Raw genomic sequence first — 20,656 nt, forward strand, 5'->3', positions numbered from 1 at the left:
GGTTTCCCATCACCCTCAGGAGAGACAGTTCTAACCCAACCCCTTCATGGGGCTTCAAAGGCCTCCCTGCTCTGTGCTCAGCCACCCTGTCCTGACTTCTGCAACCTCCCTTTGTCTACACACACCAGACCTTTCCATCCCATGCACTCTCTGACTCTCTAACCCCCGGGCGACCCTCCCCCGCCCCTCCCCCAGCCACCTTCCACTCATCCTTCAGGTTCCAGTTCCAAACGTTTTCTCCAGGACCTGGGCTAAGTCAGGTCTGCAGCTTGAGCTGAGAGAGGGCTCGTAAGGCACCACACCCTTCCCCCTTCCATCTCTGCGCCTCTTGATGACCTGCACCGTCTGCAGAATGTCTGTTCTGTGCAGTAACTGGTCACCTCTGACGGCAGACACAGTCTGTTCTGTTCCCTCCTCCGTGGGTACCCAGGACCTCCCAGCAGAACAGATACCAGTCTGAATTTCTGAAGAATGAATGTGTAAGGCTGAATTCAAGACTGTGATAGGGGAGGTTCTGCAGTATCTTCTTCGTAGATGGTCTTATTTTTCCAGAAAGAAATTTGTGGAATGAAAGCATTTAAGGATGCTTTTGGTGTCCTACTTCTGAGCACAGAAGGGGACTGTGCTGAAGGAAAAAACAAAGAAATTCAGCTATGTTTTCATCTGCTTTGTTTTTACTTTTTATTTTTGAGAGGGAAGTTTTTTTTATTAATCAAAGTTAAATTTAAAAACTTTTCTTCGTTAAGTTAAAGTTTAAGATGTTTGACAGAGGAGGAGAGTCACAGGATGACAGAGGGAAGTGAGCTCCTGTCCTATCCTCTTCGGGATCCAAATCTCCAGGGAGGTTACACAGCCCTATCTGTCTCGTGTTCCCATCCGTCACAACACCCTGAGAATCTGCTCAGAGGAAGCTGTATCTGCTTTTGCAGGGTGTAAAAATCATCATGAAAATAACTTTGCCCAAACCCTGTTGAAAATTTTATCTGATAAATGTGCTTCTTTGGGGGAGGCTAGTCTGGAAGACAGAGTAAAGATGCTGCTAGATAATTAAAACAGCTTTTGGGTTTACTAGCCATGTAACTGTCAGGCTTTTTAGGGGTCTCCTAAGACGGCTCTGCCCCTCCATTTCACTGCAGCGAGAGGGGGCGTGTCACACTCACACGGCCTGCTCCTCCAGCTCCCCTCCAATGCGCTGGGACATGTTCTTCAGCACCCCGATGCTGCCAGAGACCAGCTCCAACTGCTCATCCTGCTGTTCCACGATCAACTGGTGCCAGAGAAATAGGAAAGAAGCAATTAAAATCCATCTTACCTGGTTCCAAGCCCAGTACTCTAGCAGCTGCTAGCTTCTTTGCCAACTTGGGACAATTCTCATTCAGAAGCAAAGCCCAGAAATCGAAGGACCAGACCATCGCCTCTGAGAACACACTGCTCCAAAGGCTGGGTTGTCAAGCTACTGATATTTCCTGCTGATCCAACTTGTGAGCAGTCAGCAGGCCCGGAAACCACCAAGAGCGAGTTACTCTGGTTGGCTCAAGTCCGATGCAGGAATAAGCCAGGGTCAGAAGCACCTGTGCAGTGACCACTGAGACATGGGATGCTGGGGAGAGGAAGCCCACCGCCAGGGTCAAGGTCTCAACCACAACAGACTACCTCAGCCTGACTACAAGAGAGAGGCCGGCTAATCTGTGAATGCAGGAGAACTGCATACACAGTCCTTTCCCTCCTCCACAAGGACAAACTAGGGAAGCCCCGTGGCAGTAAGCTGCGTCAAGGACAACTACTGAGTGATAAATAATTACTTTTAGTTGTGGTGTAGCCTCCTCATTTTTTATTAAAAAAAATCTGCTTGATTAATAGCAGTTTAAGTAGACAACTGGTTACACAGACACGCTAAAGGAAAAAGAACACACAAACGTAGGTGTATAGGTAAAACGTAATATTTAAGAATGAGTAGCTTCAATGGATAATCCTCAAATCCCCAGATACATTATTATCAGCTTCCTTTTTAAACCACAACACAAATCAAAAGCCACGATGTAAACATAATCAACCTTCCTTTCCTTCTACCCTATAACCTCCACCAACGCAATCTATTTCTACATAAAATGGAACCAACAATAATTTGCAATGAAAAAACAAGGACTCAGTTTTTCTGAAAGTGCCTTTGTTGAGATGAACAAAAAACTGAGCATACAAGTGGAGGCAGGGGAAGAGGCTGCTGGGGTGCTTTCTGTGTTCTTGTTTTTGTTTTTAAGTCAATGGCCTTGTCTGGAGGTTTGGATGTCTGGTCTGCCTTCCCGAAGAGATCTAATCAAGCTTGGTTCTCTTGAAAAGGTCGTGCTCTGAAGGAGGTTTTAAAAACCCTTCATCTACAAAACCGCTGTGCACATGGAAACAGGCAGCTGCAGGGCGAGCGCGGTCCCCCTGACTGGCACTGGTCACAAAGCCCCCAGGCTGGGGGGACAGAGGGGAGTGCCCCGCCCCCCGCCCTCGGCTTCTTGGGTACCTGTTGCTGTGCCTGCTGCTCCTCGATGAAATGGGAGTTGGCTAACTGGAGCTCGCGGTCGAGGCGCCCGTATTTGTCTGTCGTTCCCGTGCTCCAGTTCTGGCCACCACTGTCCCCAAGGAGTGCCTGCGAGAGTGGAGCAGGGGGCAGCCGGGGCCAGGAAAACAAGCCATTACTTTCTGAACCAACGCTCTGGCACAGGGACTCGACGAGTTCACACGCTGCTCACGGCGCACTTTCCACCGGGTCGGCCCTTGTGCAGTGAGTGGTGTGGGCTGCTGCCTGCGTGGCGCAATCTCAGGAATGCCAGGAAGGGCACCCGCTGCCTCCCAGCTCTCCCAGGGAGACTCAGAAATGGGCTTTGTCCCGTGCAAACACGGATAAAGATCAACGTAAAATCAACAAACACCCATCTGTATACTGCTTTACGATCTAAAAGCTCTTGGTCTCTTCAGGCCAGCTCTAAGTTTTTTTTTTTTTAAGATTTTATTTTTTATTTGACAGATCACAAGCAGGCAGAGAGGCAGGCAGAGAGAAAGGAAGGGAAGCAGGTTCCCTGCTGAGCAGAGAGCCTGACCTCAGGACTCGATCCCAGGACCCTGGGATCATGACCTGAGCTGAAGTCAGAGGCTTAACCTACTGAGCCACCCAGGCGCCCCCAGGCCAGCTCTCCTACCACCCTCGGAGGTTCATCAGAGATCCAGAGGTTCTAATCTGACTCCACAGATCAAGAGCCCTTTTCATTCAAGTATAAGCCGGGAAAGTTTCTGCATTTCTTTGGAAGGAGGTGGGAAGAGCTCCCTGGAATGACGAGCCAAGTCACAGCCCCTCACTTACCAGAAGGCGCCAGAATCACCAATGTCTGTTCACCTGAACCCATGAGTCAATCCCAGTGCCCGTCGGCTGGTCTAAAAGGCTGCAGGCGTCCCAGACAGGAGCCGGGGCTGCTTAGGAGGCAGGCAGGGCTGCAAACGAGCACCTGGCCCTCACGACCCAAGCAAGCACGGGTTCCCATGTCAGAGCTCTTCCCCAGAGTCAGGTTTCCCACTATGAATTCAAGGAAGTTTGCAGCCAGAACAGGATAAGTCTGGAAAAAGGATAAGTCTCCCTTACATGAAGAGGCCGGCCAGGAATGTGAGAGCTCATTCTCAGTAGCGGGCTCTGACCGGGAGCCCCTCGAGCCCGTCTGACCAGGTGGTCAAGGTCAGCGCTCCCGCCAGCCCTGCACAGAGAACCAGAGACGCTGCTGCTACAACTCTTCTTCCATGTGGAGGAGCCGAATCTTCTTAGCAGGTACTTCTTTTATTTATTTATTTATTTATTTATTTATTTATTTATTTGACAGAGAGAGATCACAAGTAGATGGAGAGGCAGGCAGAGAGAGAGAGAGAGAGAGGGAAGCAGGCTCCCCGCCGAGCAGAGAGCCCGATGCGGGACTCGATCCCAGGACCCTGAGATCATGACCTGAGCCAAAGGCAGCGGCCTAACCCACTGAGCCACCGAGGCGCCCCTTAGCAGGTACTTCTTATCCCTGGAACTGTCAAAGGCCTCACGGGTTACTCGGTTTTCTGTCTGCAAAGCTATTCAACAGCCCCTCGATACTGACACGGACCTCCTGGTCTGACATTCGGAGGTGACTTCAGTCAAATAGCCACACTTCAGGGTCGGGTTCGGCAAAGTTCAGGATGCAGAGCCCAAGTTCTGAGGGAGTTCGGAGAGCTGCCAGCAGCCTAGGACCTCAGTCCAGCCAAGAACCTGGATGGGAATGGTCTCTGGCATAAAGCAGACCCAAGGCCTTTTGTAGATGGCTCTGCCCAACCTGATCACCAGGCTGTCAAGTTTAAAAGATCCTGCTCATTCCGTGGCAGAGACTCTAAGAATCTCTGTGGAGGACACAGAGGCCTAGTGACCATGTTTTCAAGGTCACAAAGTCTATGTACAGTGCATCAAAAGGCTACCCACAGAGAACTGGGGGCTCTATCAGCCTTGTGCGCTCCTGGGGTCATAGTCGGGGCTCTTCTTTCTAGTCTATCTGTGGTCTGCACTTAGGCGGACATAGGTCACGCCGGTAAGAGCTATCTATGCTTTACCATAAAACAGACTAGGCATCACCAGTCTGACTTCGGGAATCTATCTTCATAGAATGAGGGAGAGGGCCTGGGTGCAGGTGCCGGAGCGGAAAGTCCTGACGTAGCAGAGGCTGGAGCACAGGGCCTCGTCCTGGCACGGAGCAGCGAGGCCGACTTGGCCTGCTTGCATGGGACACAGAAAACTGGCCCTGCCATTCCCTGGGAATCTGTCCTTTCACTCCACGCCAAAAACAAAATCCCAAGCCATACTCAGAGAGGCAGGGTGTAAGTACATTTTTTATTTATGGTAGTTCAACTTTCACTATCTGGAGAATAAAACAACTCAAGTTCAGCGTGACGGAGGCCTGGTATTCCCCATGTCACTGTCACAACTGCTTTGAGAGTAGACACGAGAAGGGAGCTGCTGGCCGTGGCCATGCCCTCGCTCCTTTCAAGAGTTAATGCCCAAGGGGCACCTGGGTGGCTTAGTGGGTTAAGCCTCTGCCTTCGGCTCAGGTCATGATCTCAGGATCCTGGGATTGAGCCCCACATCGGGCTCTCCACTCGGCAGGGAGCCTGCTTTCCCCTCTCTCTGCCTGCCTCTCTGCCTACTTGTGATCTCTGTCAAATAAATAAATAAAATCTTTAAAAAAGAAAAAAAAAGTTAGTGCCTGATACGCTGGGGCAGCGCCTGGGTTTCCCCTGCTGCAATGCTGAGAGGAAGGGAGGGAGACAGGAAGGAAAAACCCCAACAGTGACTTGAAGAATGAAATGCAGGGAAAGGAAACAGGAAAACTAAGTAGGTGATATCCTGAGACCCCCTCCCTTTCTTTGATCTCTTACTTGTTTTCGGATGCGATGGGTCAACACCTGCAGGTCTGAATTAAGGATGTACTGATTCCTCCTTAAGAACGATGAGCTGTTTCTTAATAGTCTATTAAAAGGGTTATCAGTAACTTGATGGAGTCTGAACAGACCTGAAGTTAAATCTAAATTTTAGGCAACTGTTGTATTTTTTTAAAAAAGCATTTTTATCAGTCAGAAGGGAATTTCTATCCAAAGTGTCTAATTTTAAAAAGATACTTAAGGGGCGCCTGGGTGGCTCACTCAGTTAAGCATCCGACTCTTGGTTTCGGGTCAGGTCACGATCTCAGAGTCCTGGGATCGAGCCCCACATCAGGCTCCCTGCTCAGCAGGGAATCTGCTCCTCCCTCTGCCTCCATCTCTCCACCCTGCTCACGTTCTCTCTCTCTCTCTCTCTAAAATAAATAAAATCTTTTTAAAAAAATTTAAAAATTAAAAAAAATTTTAAAAAGACACTTAAATTCAAGGACTGGTCTCCTGTAGCTTTTATTTTTGATATGACATTATCTGCCCTGGGGTTTCTAAAATCAGGTTTCATAATTTATCTGTAATAACAAAAACTGGACCTCACCTTTAAAAAGTACTTAAAACAATGAAAGGTCTCATTTAACACAAACTGAAGGTGCCGTCAATGTCTTTACATAAAATTTCACTCGGTAGATGTTTAGTAAGTTCTCCGGGCAATGGAACAGCAGCTAGAGATTTAAAACCAGCTCATCACATAACTGCCCCCCACTGCTTGGGGTCCAGCAGAGAAAAAGGAGACAAGCAATCAGAGCACCTTCCAGAGAGAATGGCTGTGTGCAAGGCCCATAGGGATAAGCAGAGGGAGCTATGGGGGCCCAGACGGGAGAAGCAGAGGGTGTGAGGGAGGAGGGAGGGAAACAACACCGTGGCACAGGGCAAGCTGACCAGACTTTTACAACACCTGCCAGCCTCACGCCAGACTCAGCACGTACAGGTCTTCTGTGTGAACACACGGTACACAGACGTCAGCATTTTTCAATTCCAAATATCTAACCATGCTATTTTCTTTGGTTGATACTGTGTGTTCAGAAGTTTACTCACCTGTCTATTTTTTCGTTCCGCTAATGCCTGCACAGATGAAGCCGACATCTGATCCTTCATGTCCTAAACGAGACGAGGAGAAGACCAGAAAACGAGTGAAAATAAAATCATGGTTAACGTTTTATAGGCTAACAAAATACACATAGATTATTATGAATTTTTTTAAACAAAAAGACAACATTCTTTAGCTTCTAAGTCTCAGAAACAAAGGGAATAGAGAAACTCACATTCCTGGACACTGAACTCAAACAGCAAGAAAGAGGAAGGGAACTCCTATTTCCTGGGTACCTGCCAGAGGCTGCAACACCGTTGTGCACTTACACATGTTGTCACTGAATTTTCACAATGACCCTGTGAAGCTGCTATTATTTCCATTTTACAGGTAAGGAGACTTAGATCTAAAAAGGCTAAGGTATTTTCTTAAGGTCACACAGTCAGTAAATGGCAATCCTGGGACACAAACACAGAAGTCTGTGTTCAAGGGCTAGCTTCTTCACAAACAGAATACACGTGAAAACCACACACTTTGGATCAAGTCTTTTTACCATTAAACATCAGAGGACACTTTCTAGTATTCTTACTTTATTTATTTCTGAGTTGGATTCATGTGCAGTATAGACTCCCCTCCCCTCCCCTCCTCCCTCCCTTCCTTCTTTCCTCCCATAATCTCTACACCCAAGGCTCATACTCACAATCCCAAGAATAAAAGTCATATGCTTTACAGACTGGGGCAGCCAGACACCCCCAGTATAGACTATTTCTAACACAAGAGTGGATTTCTAGAGCAGTACCAAAAATAATCTTGTATGGAAAGAAATGAATGGACCCATTACTTAACCTGAAGCAAAACACTTTATTAAATATGAACCCTTTTCCTTATATTTAACCCCAACCCAATATACTTTAAAATGATTAGAACTGAATACATGATTACTGTAATACAAATTTTCTTTGGAAAAAAAAAAAAGAAAGGCTGCCAAAATACTTTATAATTTTCTGTTGGCAAGTAGGCTATTTTATAGATGCAAATGTTGAGGTATTAGGCTCTTAGAAACTTCTTCCAAGCCCCGTGACAGGTGAACAGCAGATCGAACAGTGCCAGTTTTCGTGATTCCTACTGTGGTGAGTCTGAATCACGACCACCTTGCTTCAGCTTTCCAAGCGCCCATTTCTATGTTTGGCAAATGCTCACTAAAGCCTACTACGCACCCACATGGTACCATGAGCAAGGGAAGGCGTCTGCCCGCGCGGAGCAGGTACTGCCGTGGACAAGGGGCAAACAGTAATCCCACAGACACGTCAACAAGGTGCTGGGAAGGAAGGGAATAGACAAGGGCTGAATTGCATGGGTGATGGACACCACTTTAGAAGGTTGGGGGTTACACTGGAATGGAGATCTGAAGGGCAAGAATGAGCCAGCAACAAAAAGAGCTAAAGGCTGAGAATTCCAGGCAAAGGGAACAGCAAGTACAAAAGCCCAGAGGCAGGAAAAAGCTCAGTGCCTTTAGCTCTGGAGAAGGCAGGCCAGAAAGGCTGAAGGAGCCAACTGTGTGTTCAGGGGTGGAGGAAGAAGGGAAGGTTGGCCAAACACATGGGGGGCGGTGGGGAGGAGGCTTCAGGAGGCTTAGATTTTATCCTGAGGCAGGGGCTGGCAAACTTTATTTGTAAAGGAGTAGATATTAAGTGTTCAGTCCCTGTCATATACTCCTGTGTATTTTCTAATCATCCTTCAAAAAATGTAAATATTACATGGATCGCAGGCCCTGTGCAAAGGCAATGGGAAGGCCTTAAGGCATTTTAAGCAGGGCCATGGAGTATTCTGGTTCACGTTTTTAGAAGCTCACTTTGGTGTTTCTGTAGAAAAAAGTGTTAATCAAGCAGAGCAAAGGTAGAGCGATCATTTTCCTATAACCTGCCGCAAAGTACCAGTGCCGCCCCAGGTAAGAAAGGCCGCCTGCCGGAGGAGCGAGCTCCCTGCGGTTGGGGGCCTTCAACAAGAGGGTGCCTGAGCGCTTGAAAATGACCCTGGGTGGGCAGCGCATCTGAGGGTTGCTCTGTCTAAGGTCCAACTGACCCAGAAACAGGATTCTCTCCCTATTTCATTCATTCAAACTTCAAAAGACAAAAAATAAAAGCCCATCCACAGACACCGAGAAAAATATACTTAGTAAAAGAAAGTATTCATTGTAAAAACAAAGAAATAGATACTGGTATATATTTTTTAAATATATATATTTTTAATTTATTTATTTGACAGAGTACACAAGTAGGCAGAGAGGCAGGTGGGGGGGGGTTGCCGGCGCGGGGCGGGGGGGGGGGGGGGAGGAGCAGGCCCCCTGCTGAGCAGAGCTTCCGATTCGGGGCTCGATCCCAGAACCCTGAGATCATGACCTGAGCTGAAGGCAGAGGCTTAACCCACTGAGCCACCCAGGCGCCCTAGATACTGGCATATTGAAAACAAAGGGAAATCAGTTATACAAGCCAGAGTTCTTAAATGTGTGAGATTTGCTTGATTCAGTCACAGGAGGTGAAACGCAGGTCTCTTGGGCGCCTGCGTGGCCCAGCTGGTTAAGTGTCGGACTCTTGGTTTTGGCTCAGGACATGATCTCAGGGTCGTGACACTGAGCCCCAAGGGCTCTGCGCTCAGAGTCTGCTTGAGATTCTTTCCCTTCCTCTCCCTCTGCCACCCCCACCCCGCTTGCGACGGCACTCTCTCTCAAATAAATACAATCTTAAAAAAAAGAAAAAATCCAGGTCCCTGGACCCCACCCAGATCTATTCAGGCAGACTCTAAAGTCAGCTAGCAAGTCTCTGGGTGAGTCTTATGAAGTCGGAGCTGCTCTGGTCTAGATTCTAGAAGCCCGGAAGTGAGCCTGTCACCTAGTAAGTATCTCCTAGACTGCATGCTCCCAATAACCAACTAGAGTTTAAGATGACATTCTGAATTAGTCAAATAATAATAACAGTACAATCCTATATGTATTACTAACTTTGCAGAGCAAATATCTGAAATGTTTATTGGCTTGGATAACAGATGCTTTAAAAATGCACTTAACGGGGGCGCCTGGGTGGCTCAGTGGGTTAAAGCCTCTGCCTTCGGCTCAGGTCATGATCCCGGGGTCCTGGGATCGAGCCCCGCATGGGGCTCTCTGCTAAGCAGGGAGCCTGCTTCCTCCTCTCTCTCTCTGCCTACTTGTGATCTCTCTCTGTCAAATAAATAAATAAAATCTTTAAAAAAAAAAATGCACTTAAGGGGCACCTGAGTGGCTCAGTGGGTTAAAACCTCTGCCTTCGGCTCAGGTCATGATCCCAAGGTCCTGGGATCGAGCTCCGCATTGGGCTCTCTGCTCAGCAGGGAGCTTGCTTCCCTTCCTCTCTCTCTCTCTCTCTCTCTCTCTCGGCCTGCCTCTCTGGCTACTTGTGATCTCTCTGTCAAATAAATAAAATCTTTTAAAAAATAAAATAAAATAGAAAAATAAAAATGCACTTAATACATTTTATAAACCTTTTTTCAAAACAATGAACATTATTTGCATAATGAAAATATCAACACATGTGTATGGAAAAAGTAACCAAAGTTCAAGTAAACTTTGAACTTCAGCTGTAGAATGTGTTTTTGCTGTTAGAAGTCAGGACAATGAGCAGGAATTAAAGACTGTAAAGGGGCAAAAGGAAGCTTCCAGGGGGTGCCCGGACTGCTCTGGAATGCTTCGAGGTGCTATTTCCATGGCTGGGATCAGTTTATAAACTCTTCACGCTGTGTACTTGGGATACATGTACTTTTCTCCATTGTCATACTTCAATAAAAATGGAAAACAAAACAAAACACTACTGTTCTTCAACAATGGTTGGAAGGTAAACTGGACTCTGAGAAAACTTGACATTCTGTATCAAGAGCTATGATATTTGTATTAAATATTCATGACCTTGACCTAGCAATTCCACTACTAGGATTTATTTTAAGAAAACAAATGTGGTGTTTGGCTGGCTGAGTTGGTAGAACATGCAACTCTTGATCTCAGGGTTGTGAGTTAGAAGCCCACATTGGGTGTGGAGATTACTTAAAAAATAAAATCTTTAAAAAAAAAAGTAAAATATATACCAAATTAAAAAAAAAAAAGGAAAGAGGTACACAGCAGTATTATTTATAATATGAAGGAAAAACAGAAATAAGCAGCAGATCCAAACCAGAGAGTAGAAACTTAGAGTAAACCCAGAATAACATGTCATTACTTTTAAGAGTCTATTTCAGGGTCATATAATGGCTACAGACAATACATGAAACTGTTAACAGTGATTATTCCTAGGAAGTGGAATTACAGAATGGGCAGGGGGCATTTTCACCGTTCTCATACAGCAAAATTACTTGCATTTTAAAAACAGCAAGTATGGATTACCTTTAATTTTTAAAAGTAAAATTTAAAAAATGCTTATGATTGCTTAACAGTATGATCACAATTATGTAAAACACAACTGCCATGTGTTAAGAAAATGACTATGAGAAAACATAACAAAGTTTTGTATTTATTATTTTGAGCTTAGGTTTCTTTTTCTGTTTTTTCTCTTATTAACATTTTTCTAATTTTCTTTAATGAACATGCATTACTTTAATAAAATATATGTAGTGGGGAGGGGCGGTTAGTCCCCATGGCAGTGACTTCTCCAACAGCTGTGTGGTGTGCACCCTGTGTGTGGCCATGGCAGCAGGTAAAGCACTAGGCTTTCACTTCCAGGATGGCAGTGTTTCTACAGATGCTAAAAGTTGTGAGACACTATGCAACAGATTACATTCTGGTATGATTAATTAGGATTTAAGAATTTTAAGCTTAGTCACTAAACAGTTTTAAGCATTCTGTAATAACCCATCAGGCCAAAAACATACTCAATCATCTTTCTAACACATGAAGTTTAGAACCAGCAGTCAAGAAGCATTACCAATATGATTTGGTTCATCTGCCAAAAGACCAACACAAGTCCTGGTTATTTACGCTCCTGTTCCCATGTCATGGTATCTTCCAGACTGAGTGAATGGGACACTACATATATCCCAGTGCTTCCCACTAAGAGGTCTCATATCCCAATGTCCTCTCTGCCCACCCTGCACACCTCATCGTTGTTGGTTAACCATGTCTGTCTTGACTTAGAATGAAAAGTGAACAATTCTTGGGTTGGAACAAGTTGGGTTTCTTTCCCCACAGGGATGTACGATTCTCATTCCTTTGAAAGCTAACATTAGAAAATGTCTAAGAGGGGGCGCCTGGGTGGCCTTCAGCTCAGGTCATGATCTCAGGGTCCTGGGATCAAGCCCCGCATCCGGCTCTCTGCTCAGCGGGGATCCTGCTTCCTCCTCTCTCTCTGCCTGCCTCTCTGCCTACGTGTGATCTCTGTCTGTCAAATAAATAAATAAAATCTTTAAAAAAAAAAAAGAAAAGAAAATGTCTAAGAGGATCTTTTAATTGATAAAGAAAACACAGAGCCAAAGAAGCCAAAGCCACGATGAAAATTTGTTAAGGTCACAGATGAGCCTAGAACTCCATTCTCCTAACAGCTCCTTCCCTGAGTTCCTCTGCCACACACTGCAAAACCTTCTCCTACGAGGTGAAAATGTGGTCACTCCTGGAACAGATTTCCGCAACAGAAAAATTCCCCATGCAAAATCACTGATGTGGCGATAACCCCACAAATGTACAAATGATTACTTCAAAATTATCAAAGGCTATTTATGCACACAAAAGAATATTTTGCTTTCTTCAGTAAAAACTGCCAGCAAAACTTACTAAACTGTACAACCTTAAAAGACACTTGGGAAAACAAGACGCTTAAAACAAGGAAGGCTTCTAAAAGCAAAACCAATGGACATTAAGTGAAAAGAAAAAAAAAGAAAGATGTGATTCTTCAGAGAGAACAACCACAGTCACAAATGTACAGTATATCACTGACTCTCCCGCCTGAGAAGAAGAAAGCACTGCGGGCATCAGCTGCGGATCCAAACGTATTCCTTTCACAGCAACTAAATGAAAACCTACTGATAATGGTTAACAGAGGAGTTTACATGAGCTTGTGAAAGACAAATCCCAAATTGAAGCGTGGTCGTAGGTCTCATTTCCCAAATCGGCGAACTCTCTGACTCCACTCCTTCTCCTCCAATTAGAACCCAGGGATCTCTGTTTACAAATGTTGCTTAACTAAATGCAATAATGTTCAGTCAACACAAGGTGCTTAAAAAAAAAAAATCCAAGTTAGCACCATGACTACCTCCTTCTCTTCTTATTTATCGAAATTAGATCAGCAAAAGCTCAGTTAGGTACTGCTAACCTACAACTAGTAAACAGTAACAGTAACAGCTTCCCCAAAATGGGTCATAACTAAAACAAGAATGATTAGAAACTCTAAAATACTCAGTTGGATTATATAGTTAAGTATGATTTAGACCTCAACTCTAGAAGGACTGCAACACTACATATGAAATATGGACGTGATTTAGAATACGTCTTTCCGGGGCGCTGGGGTGGCTCAGTGGGTTAAGCAGCTGCCTTCGGCTCAGGTCATGATCCTGGAGTCCCAGGATCGAGCCCCAAGTCAGGCTGCCCAGTCAGCCGGGAGTCTGCTTCTCCTTCTGACCCTCCTCTCATGCTCTCTCTCACTCTCTCTAATAAATACAATTTAAGAAAAAAAAAAAATACTCCTTTCAAAGAGTGTACTTTAAAAACCTTTTTCAAGTATTAGAAAATGAACTTCAGTTTCTACTTGCAATTATACCAACTAACTTAACTTTCAATATATTCACCTCTGAATCTCAATGTGCAAAACTTGCAAGTACTATCTTGCAAAAAGAACAAACACAATGACCGAGTTCAGGAATTTGTGTTTCACTGCCTGGGGCCACTTAAATACCAGCCTCTACAGAAGAGTCATTCAGAAAATCTACTACAAAAAATAAAAAAGCAAACTATATTTATAAAATAAATAATTGGGGACTTACCTTATCGGAAAAAGGGGCTTTCTTATCAGAACAGCATTCTGAATTGGCTAGAAATTAGGACTAATACAAATGCTCAGTGTATATCAATGATGTACCCACGTCCCAAAAGGTTACTGGCCCATAAACTATGGGTTTATTTAACAATAATTTACATACACATATACACACACACAGAGAAAGGCAACTACTGAATAAAAGAAGACACAAGAATTAGTTAAAGTTCAGTGATAACCTACGATTTGAAATAATTTCAAAAGGAAATCACATGACATAAAGTCTTTGGCAAACACATAGCAAGGTTCCTGCCTGAGATGACTCCTAAAAAGCCATATGTTAGCACTGGTATGATACCAAGTTTCTTTATTCAAGGAAGCTGCTTTCTAGTACATATGTTAAAGACAGCTGGTTCTCTTACATCTAGTTATGCTAATCAAATGGCTTAGCCATATAGTTTCAAAATACAAACATATCTCAAGAAGACAAAATTTGACTGAAATGGTATTTTCTCCTTGTTTTTCTTTTCTTTTTTTTTTTTTTTTTTTTAAACAATAGGCTATTAGCTCTATAATTTGAGACTAGAGACTTGTTCACTTGGATTGGTGTTTTACACTCTAATGGATGCTTGCTCTGGACAGCTCCCGGAAGGCTGTCAAGCCGTTGTATATGGAAATGTCAGTAACATGGGTTGCAAAAGTTCCAGAAGCAATTCAGATGGTGGAAGAGGCCGCTATCCAAACCTGGTAAGAGTCATTCTTCACAATGCAAAGTGATTACCAATCAATCAAGAAACCAAATGGTTTCTATAATAGTAGTTCTTCCTTTTGTCCAAAAATACAGTATACCGAGAAATTAAGAGGCAAAAAGATAACTGGTTTGGAGAAACGGGAGCTATGGACAAGTAACCTCCCAAAGCCAGTTACCTACTCTCATTTTTGCTCCAAGAAAATAAACCAGACAATACTAAAACAAATTTCTTTATTTGAATCAGAGAAATTAGGTGGGACACTGACATTTAATTCATACTAAAAAGTCGTTTTAAAGTTGACCTATTAGTTTACAATTAAGAAAAAGAGTTTTGAGAAGTGTGGCTATTTCTTGCACAAATAACACAGCAAGATATTCCTTACCCTGACAACTTGCCGAGTACTTGTGATGAAGGTTTTTCTTATACTCAATTCAGTTGCATCGAGGTTGAATTTTCTAGGATTTGCTTCAACTATGCGTGGGTCAAAAAGTCAAGGGAAAGCAATTTCATCATTAAAAACCTAACAAACATCATGTTAAACCACAAAATCTCTCACAGGTAAGCAATAAAATTTGTCTCAGTGTTTCTTAAAGCACTGTCAACTTGACACAAATCATTCTCAAACCTTCTCCTGCCACAGCTGTGAGGGTCTCTGTGCCTCGGAGTGGAGAAGACCCACCCAGTTGAAGAAACAACAGCCCTTGCTGAGTTCGTTACAAATCCATGGTGGGCGGACCATGGCTGAGCCAGGCTCTCCCAGATGCCTGCCAGCACTCTTTGTTGACTCTTTTCTGACTCCAGACCAGCTTTCCCATGACCACTTTGCAAGCCTTTTCCACCTGCTGTTCCAGACCATCTCATTTATGTCAGGGAGCTAACCCTCCTTATTCCTCTAGAGGTCAAGGTTTCTTCAGTGAAGCTTCACCTAATCATCTCGTTCCTAGCCTGGTCCCGCTGCCCCGTGTCAGACGCTCACATGGCTCTCTGGTCTTTTCTCTTACTGCCTGCAAATACACAGTGCTGTTATTTGATTAATGTCTGTCCCCCCGTCCGCTGAGCCCTTCACTCACTACTCCCCACCATGAATTCCACGAGGGCTGGTATACTGTTCTGTTTTATCACTCCAATCTCAGACTAACAAAATACCCAGCTTAGGGTACACTCAACGATTATTTGCTGAAGGAATGATGAAAACACAGGCATACCTCATTTTATTGTGCCTTGTTTTACTGCACTTAGCAGACACTGTGTTTTACAAATGGAAGGCTTCTGGCAACCGTATGTCGAGCAAGTCTATGGGCGCCATTTTCCAAGAGCATTCGCTCACTTCATGTCTCTGCACATTTTGGTAACTCTTACAATATTTTAAGCTTTCTTATTATTATATTTGTTATAATGATCTGTGATTGTGACTCACTGAAAGCTCAGATAATGATTAGACTTTTTTTGCAATACAGTATTTTTTAAAAGACTTTTTTTTTAAAGTAATCTCTACACCCAGCAGGGGTTTGAACTTAAAATCCTGAGATCAAGAGTCACATGTTCTACTGCCTGAGCCAGCCAGGTGCCCCAGCAATAAAGTACTTTTAAATCAAGGTATATACATTGTTTTTAGACAAAATACTGTCGTGCACTGAATAGACTACAGTAGAGTGTCAACATAACTTTTATATGCACAAGGAAATCCTAAAAATTCACTTGTGTCCCTCTACTGCGACCACGATACTCACCTTACTGTGGTGGTCTGGAACGAACCCACAGTATCTCCAAGTGTGCATGTACCTGTTAACACTTCTGTCCTCTTTTTCTCACAATTTCTCGGTCTCATCAATCTTCTTATCTTCCCTCTATCTCAAGGTATCTCCCTGTACCTGTGTTTTTAATCCCACCTTCTCAAGTTTTGTTCCACTAATTTTTAACAATATACTTTTAAAAATAATTTAAAAGGTACCCAGGGTCATATGATAAATAGAAATATGAACAGATAATGCCCTCCACTTATTAACTTCATATGAACCTGAAAAGCTGGTTTCCTAGACCACACAGAGAGAACAAGAGAGAAGTGAGAACATGCAACTGGCATATCTTCAAAATTTTTGATTAACTGGAATTTTTCCAGCTGAAAAAAGGCCATCATTCTCTGGTTCGTCAGTCAGGTCAGTGGATTTCCCAACAACTGCATGACTTAATAGATCTGCTTTTACTAAATGCAGTCTCATGGCACAAAATGCCTCTCTTGGACACTAGCACTGTAACACATCACTTCTTGAACAGGAAAAAGTCCACAAAAGCATTTTCTTTTGGTTTCTAATTAACATTGTAGGACACTGGTCTACGGAATAATGACTAACACTCCCAGAGGCTCACTGCATGGCAGGCCCTCCACTTATCTGCTCAGCTTACACCAACCCTATGAGATAGGTACCACTGTTACCCGAACCTTCTACTGAAAAGGAAACTGAAGCAGAGAGCAAGGCGCCCAAAGTCACATGGCTAGTAACTGGTGTGGCCAGGACTTGAACACACGGTCTGCCTCGAGGGACTGAGCTCTGAACCACTGCACCACACTGTCTCCACGTGGCCAGATTTATCACGCACTGTAGAAGAAGGTGGCCCTATACCTTAGCTTACTGGGCAATTATTTACTCTTACAAATAAGAGTACTATCGGGGCACCTGGGTGGCTCAGTGGGTTAAGCCTCTGCCTTCGGCTCAGGTCATGATCTCAGGGTCCTGGGATCAAGCCCCGCATCAGGCTCTCTGCGCGGCAGGGACCTGCTTCCTCCTCTCTCTCTGCCTGCCTCTCTGCCTACTTGTGATCTCTCTCTGTCAAATAAATAAATAAAATCTTAAAAAAAAAAAAAAGTACTATCAATCGATTATAAAGAAAGAATCTAATCAATGTACTTGAGACATCAGGATAAAAACATGTTCACTTTTCTGTTGACCCCAAAGGCACAGGCACCATGGAAAAGGATATTGATGGTCTCGTCAAGGTCCTCGAGATCCCACTCTATGCTCCGGAGGTTGTTCCTCAGCTCATTGGTGGTCCAGTCGATTTCCTCCCTTGTTGCCGTAGAGGGGTCCTGGAGGAGCTCTGTCCATCTCTGAAATAATCCCTGGGCGGTGTTGACTGCTTTCTGTACCTCTCTGTAATCAAGGTGAAGGGAAAGGACAGAAATCACAGATGTGGGGCGCCTGGGTGGCTCAGTGGGTTAAGCCGCTGCCTTCGGCTCAGGTCATGATCTCAGGGTCCTGGGATCGAGTCCCACATCGGGCTCTCTGCTCACCAAGAAGCCTGCTTCCCTCTCTCTCTCTCTCTCTCTCTGCCTTCCTCTCCATCTACTTGTGATCTCTCTCTGTCAAATAAATAAATAAAATCCTTTAAAAAAAATCGTTGTTGTTGTTTAAAAAAAAAAAAAAAAAGAAATCACAGATTAAAAAAAAAAAAAAAAAGAAATCACAGATGTGTTCCATGAACAAGTTAACTACTGCCTGACCTAGTTAACACCGTGATCACATACCATCTTCAGCGACTACCATCCCCAGAAGTGTTTTTAGACCTTTATGGAAGGATCTTCACGAACAAATACCAAAATTCAAAACTTTAAGAATAACAGTATTACGTTCTCAGCTGATTTTGGAATAAAATGGTCATTATTTAAATCTATATCAGGTTTATTTGAGAAGGACAATTTTTTGAGAATTATTTGAGAAGGCAAGTTTTTCTCTGAAGAGCCTATCCTTAAAAGCCGTGTAAGAATCCTACAAATTAACTAAAGTGCCATTAACATTCACACATGCAGCCATTTTGTGTGCTAGTAACCTGTATTCACAAAAACAAGTCCTAAGCTTTCCTTTTCTTGGGGGGTGGGGATAGAGTGGGAGGTGAGGGAAAAAAGGGTTGAGGAAGGGTTATATTCATGCAACTAGCCTTTTAGAAGGGAATTATTTTAATCTGAGACTTAAAAAAAATTGTTTTAATTCCAGTATTGTTAACATACAGCGTTAGGTGCGTTTCAGATATACAATACAGCAATTCAATAATTTCATACACTGCTCAGTGCTCATCGTGGTAAGTGTACTCTTAATTCTCTTTACCTATTTTCCCCAGCCCCCCACCCCATCCCCTCTGGTAATCATCAGTTTGTTCTCTATAGTTAAGAGTCTGTTTCTTGGTTTCTTTTTTTTTCTCATTTGTTTTATTTCTTAAATTCCACATGAGTGAAATCATATATTTGTCTTTCTCTGACTGACTTATTTCATCTAGCATTATACCCTCTAACTCCATTCATGTTGTTCCACATGGCAAGATTTAATTTCTTTTTACGGTTACATTAATATTCCATTGTTTATATATATATGCACCTCAGCTTCTTTATCCATTCATCTATCAATGGCCACTCGGCTGCTTTCATATTCTGGCTATTGTAAATAATGCTGCTATAAACATAGGGGTGCATGTATCCCTTTAAATTAGTATATTTGTATTTTGGGGGTAAATACCCAGTAGTATGACTCCTGGATCATAGGGTAGCTCTATTTTTAACTTTTTGCAGGACATCTATACTGTTTCCCACAGTGGTTGCACCAATTTGCACTCCCACCAATACTGCACGGGAGAGTTCTTATTTCTTTGCATCCTCACCAACACTTGTCATTTCTTACATTTTTGGTTTTAGACATTTTTGACAGGTGTGAAGCGATAACTCATTGTAGTTTTGATTTGGATTTCCCTGATGATGAGTGATGTTAAATATCTTTTCATGTGTCTGTTGGCCATCCATATCTCTTCTTTGGAGAAATGCCTACTCATGTCTTCTGCCCATTTTTAAATTGGATTATTTGTTTCTCAGGTGTTGAGCTGTATCCGTTCTTTTATATTTTGGATACTAACTCTTTTATCAGAGTTGTCATCTGGAAATATCTTTTCCCATTCAGTAGCTTGTCTTTAATCTGAGACATTTTTAAATCCAAAATCTCATTAGAAGATTTCCTAGTATTATTAGCTTTAAATATAAATATGTATTATTATTTAAATATGTATTAAACATACACGTAGCAGACAAGTGAGTTTCTTGTTTAGAGAGTGAAACTAGGTCATTAAGTTCTATGATTTAGAATGCTTTCAAATTAGATAAAGTCACAAAGTTGTAAAAATTTTCCCACTTCCATTCTCATGGATTAGAAGAACAAATATTGTTAAAATGTTTATACTACCCAAAGCAATCTACACATTTAATGCAACCTTATCAAAATACCAACAGCACTTTTTAGAGCTAGAATAATCCTAAAATGTATCTGGAACCACAAAAGACCCCATAAGCAAAAGCAATCTTGAAAAAGAAAAAGGAAAGCTACAGTCCACACAATTTCAGACTTTATAACAAAGTTGTCATCATCAGAACAGTATGGTACTGACACAAAAACAGACACAAAGATCAATGGAACACAATAGAAAACCCAGAACAGACCCACAAGCATAAGGCCAACTAATCTTTGACAACGCAAGAAAGAAAATCCAATGGAAAAAAGTCTCTTCAACAAATGGTAACTGGACAACAAATGGGAAAACTGGACATCTACACGCAGAAGAATGCAACTGGACCACTTTCTTACACTATACACAAAAATAAATCCAAAATGGATGAAAGACCTCAATTGGAAACAGGAAGCCATCAAAATCCTACAGGAGAACACAAGCAGCAACGTCTTTGACACGGGCCATAGCAACTTCTTACTAGACATGTCTCCTAAGGCAAGAGAAGCAAAAGCAAAAATAAACTACTGGGACTTTATCAAAATAAAAAGCTTCTGCACAGCAAATGAAACAATCAACGGAACTAAAAGGTAGCCTCCTTCATGGGAAGAGATATTCACAAGTGATCTATCTGATAAAGGGTTAAAAAAAAAAAAAAAGACCAACCACTTTTGAGGCAACATTCTGTATTAGTGTAGTGAGAATGACACTGTAACTTTTCGGACATGCAAATAAAGATACGAAGAGAAAAGAAAAAACAACAATAAAGTTTAGCCACCTAACAATGGGCCAATACCCACAATGTAAATGTTATAATTGAATATTACTGCATATAAAAGCCAACAAGGAATCATTTTATAATTAATTATATGGTCTCTTGTATCAAATATTATAATCTTCACACACCTAAACTAAGAGATCTGTTTTGATCCTTCAATGATTTCTTAACTGGTACTTCTGGGGGTTCACTCAGGGTGTTTGCTGCCTATAGCTTTAAGACAGAAACTGCATGCACCCTAGTCCCTCTGACAGTTTAGTCCGAAGATAAAGCACTAGCAAAATGAACAAAGGTGCCTTACAATAATATTTCGGTTTGAGAATACTCATGAGAGCTAAAAAGAGTCTTAAAACAGAGAATAGAGCTATGGGGCCAGGCTGAA

General features: G+C 42.9%; 1 protein-coding gene across 1 annotated transcript in view; it reads right to left on the bottom strand.

Moving 5' to 3' along the window:
• STX6 (syntaxin 6) overlaps positions 1-20,656 on the bottom strand; it is a 50,864-nt gene that overhangs the window by 13,395 nt on the left and 16,813 nt on the right. The window contains exons 2-6 of the mRNA XM_047704654.1: positions 17,217-17,386; positions 14,620-14,714; positions 6,511-6,573; positions 2,510-2,635; positions 1,161-1,267 (exon numbers count right to left, since the gene is read on the bottom strand). Coding sequence (XP_047560610.1) covers positions 1,161-1,267; positions 2,510-2,635; positions 6,511-6,573; positions 14,620-14,714; positions 17,217-17,386 — 561 coding nt within the window. The remainder of the gene's footprint in view (positions 1-1,160; positions 1,268-2,509; positions 2,636-6,510; positions 6,574-14,619; positions 14,715-17,216; positions 17,387-20,656) is intronic.

Source organism: Lutra lutra, chromosome 15 (genome assembly GCF_902655055.1).
Source record: "Lutra lutra chromosome 15, mLutLut1.2, whole genome shotgun sequence".
NCBI lineage: Eukaryota > Metazoa > Chordata > Mammalia > Carnivora > Mustelidae > Lutra > Lutra lutra.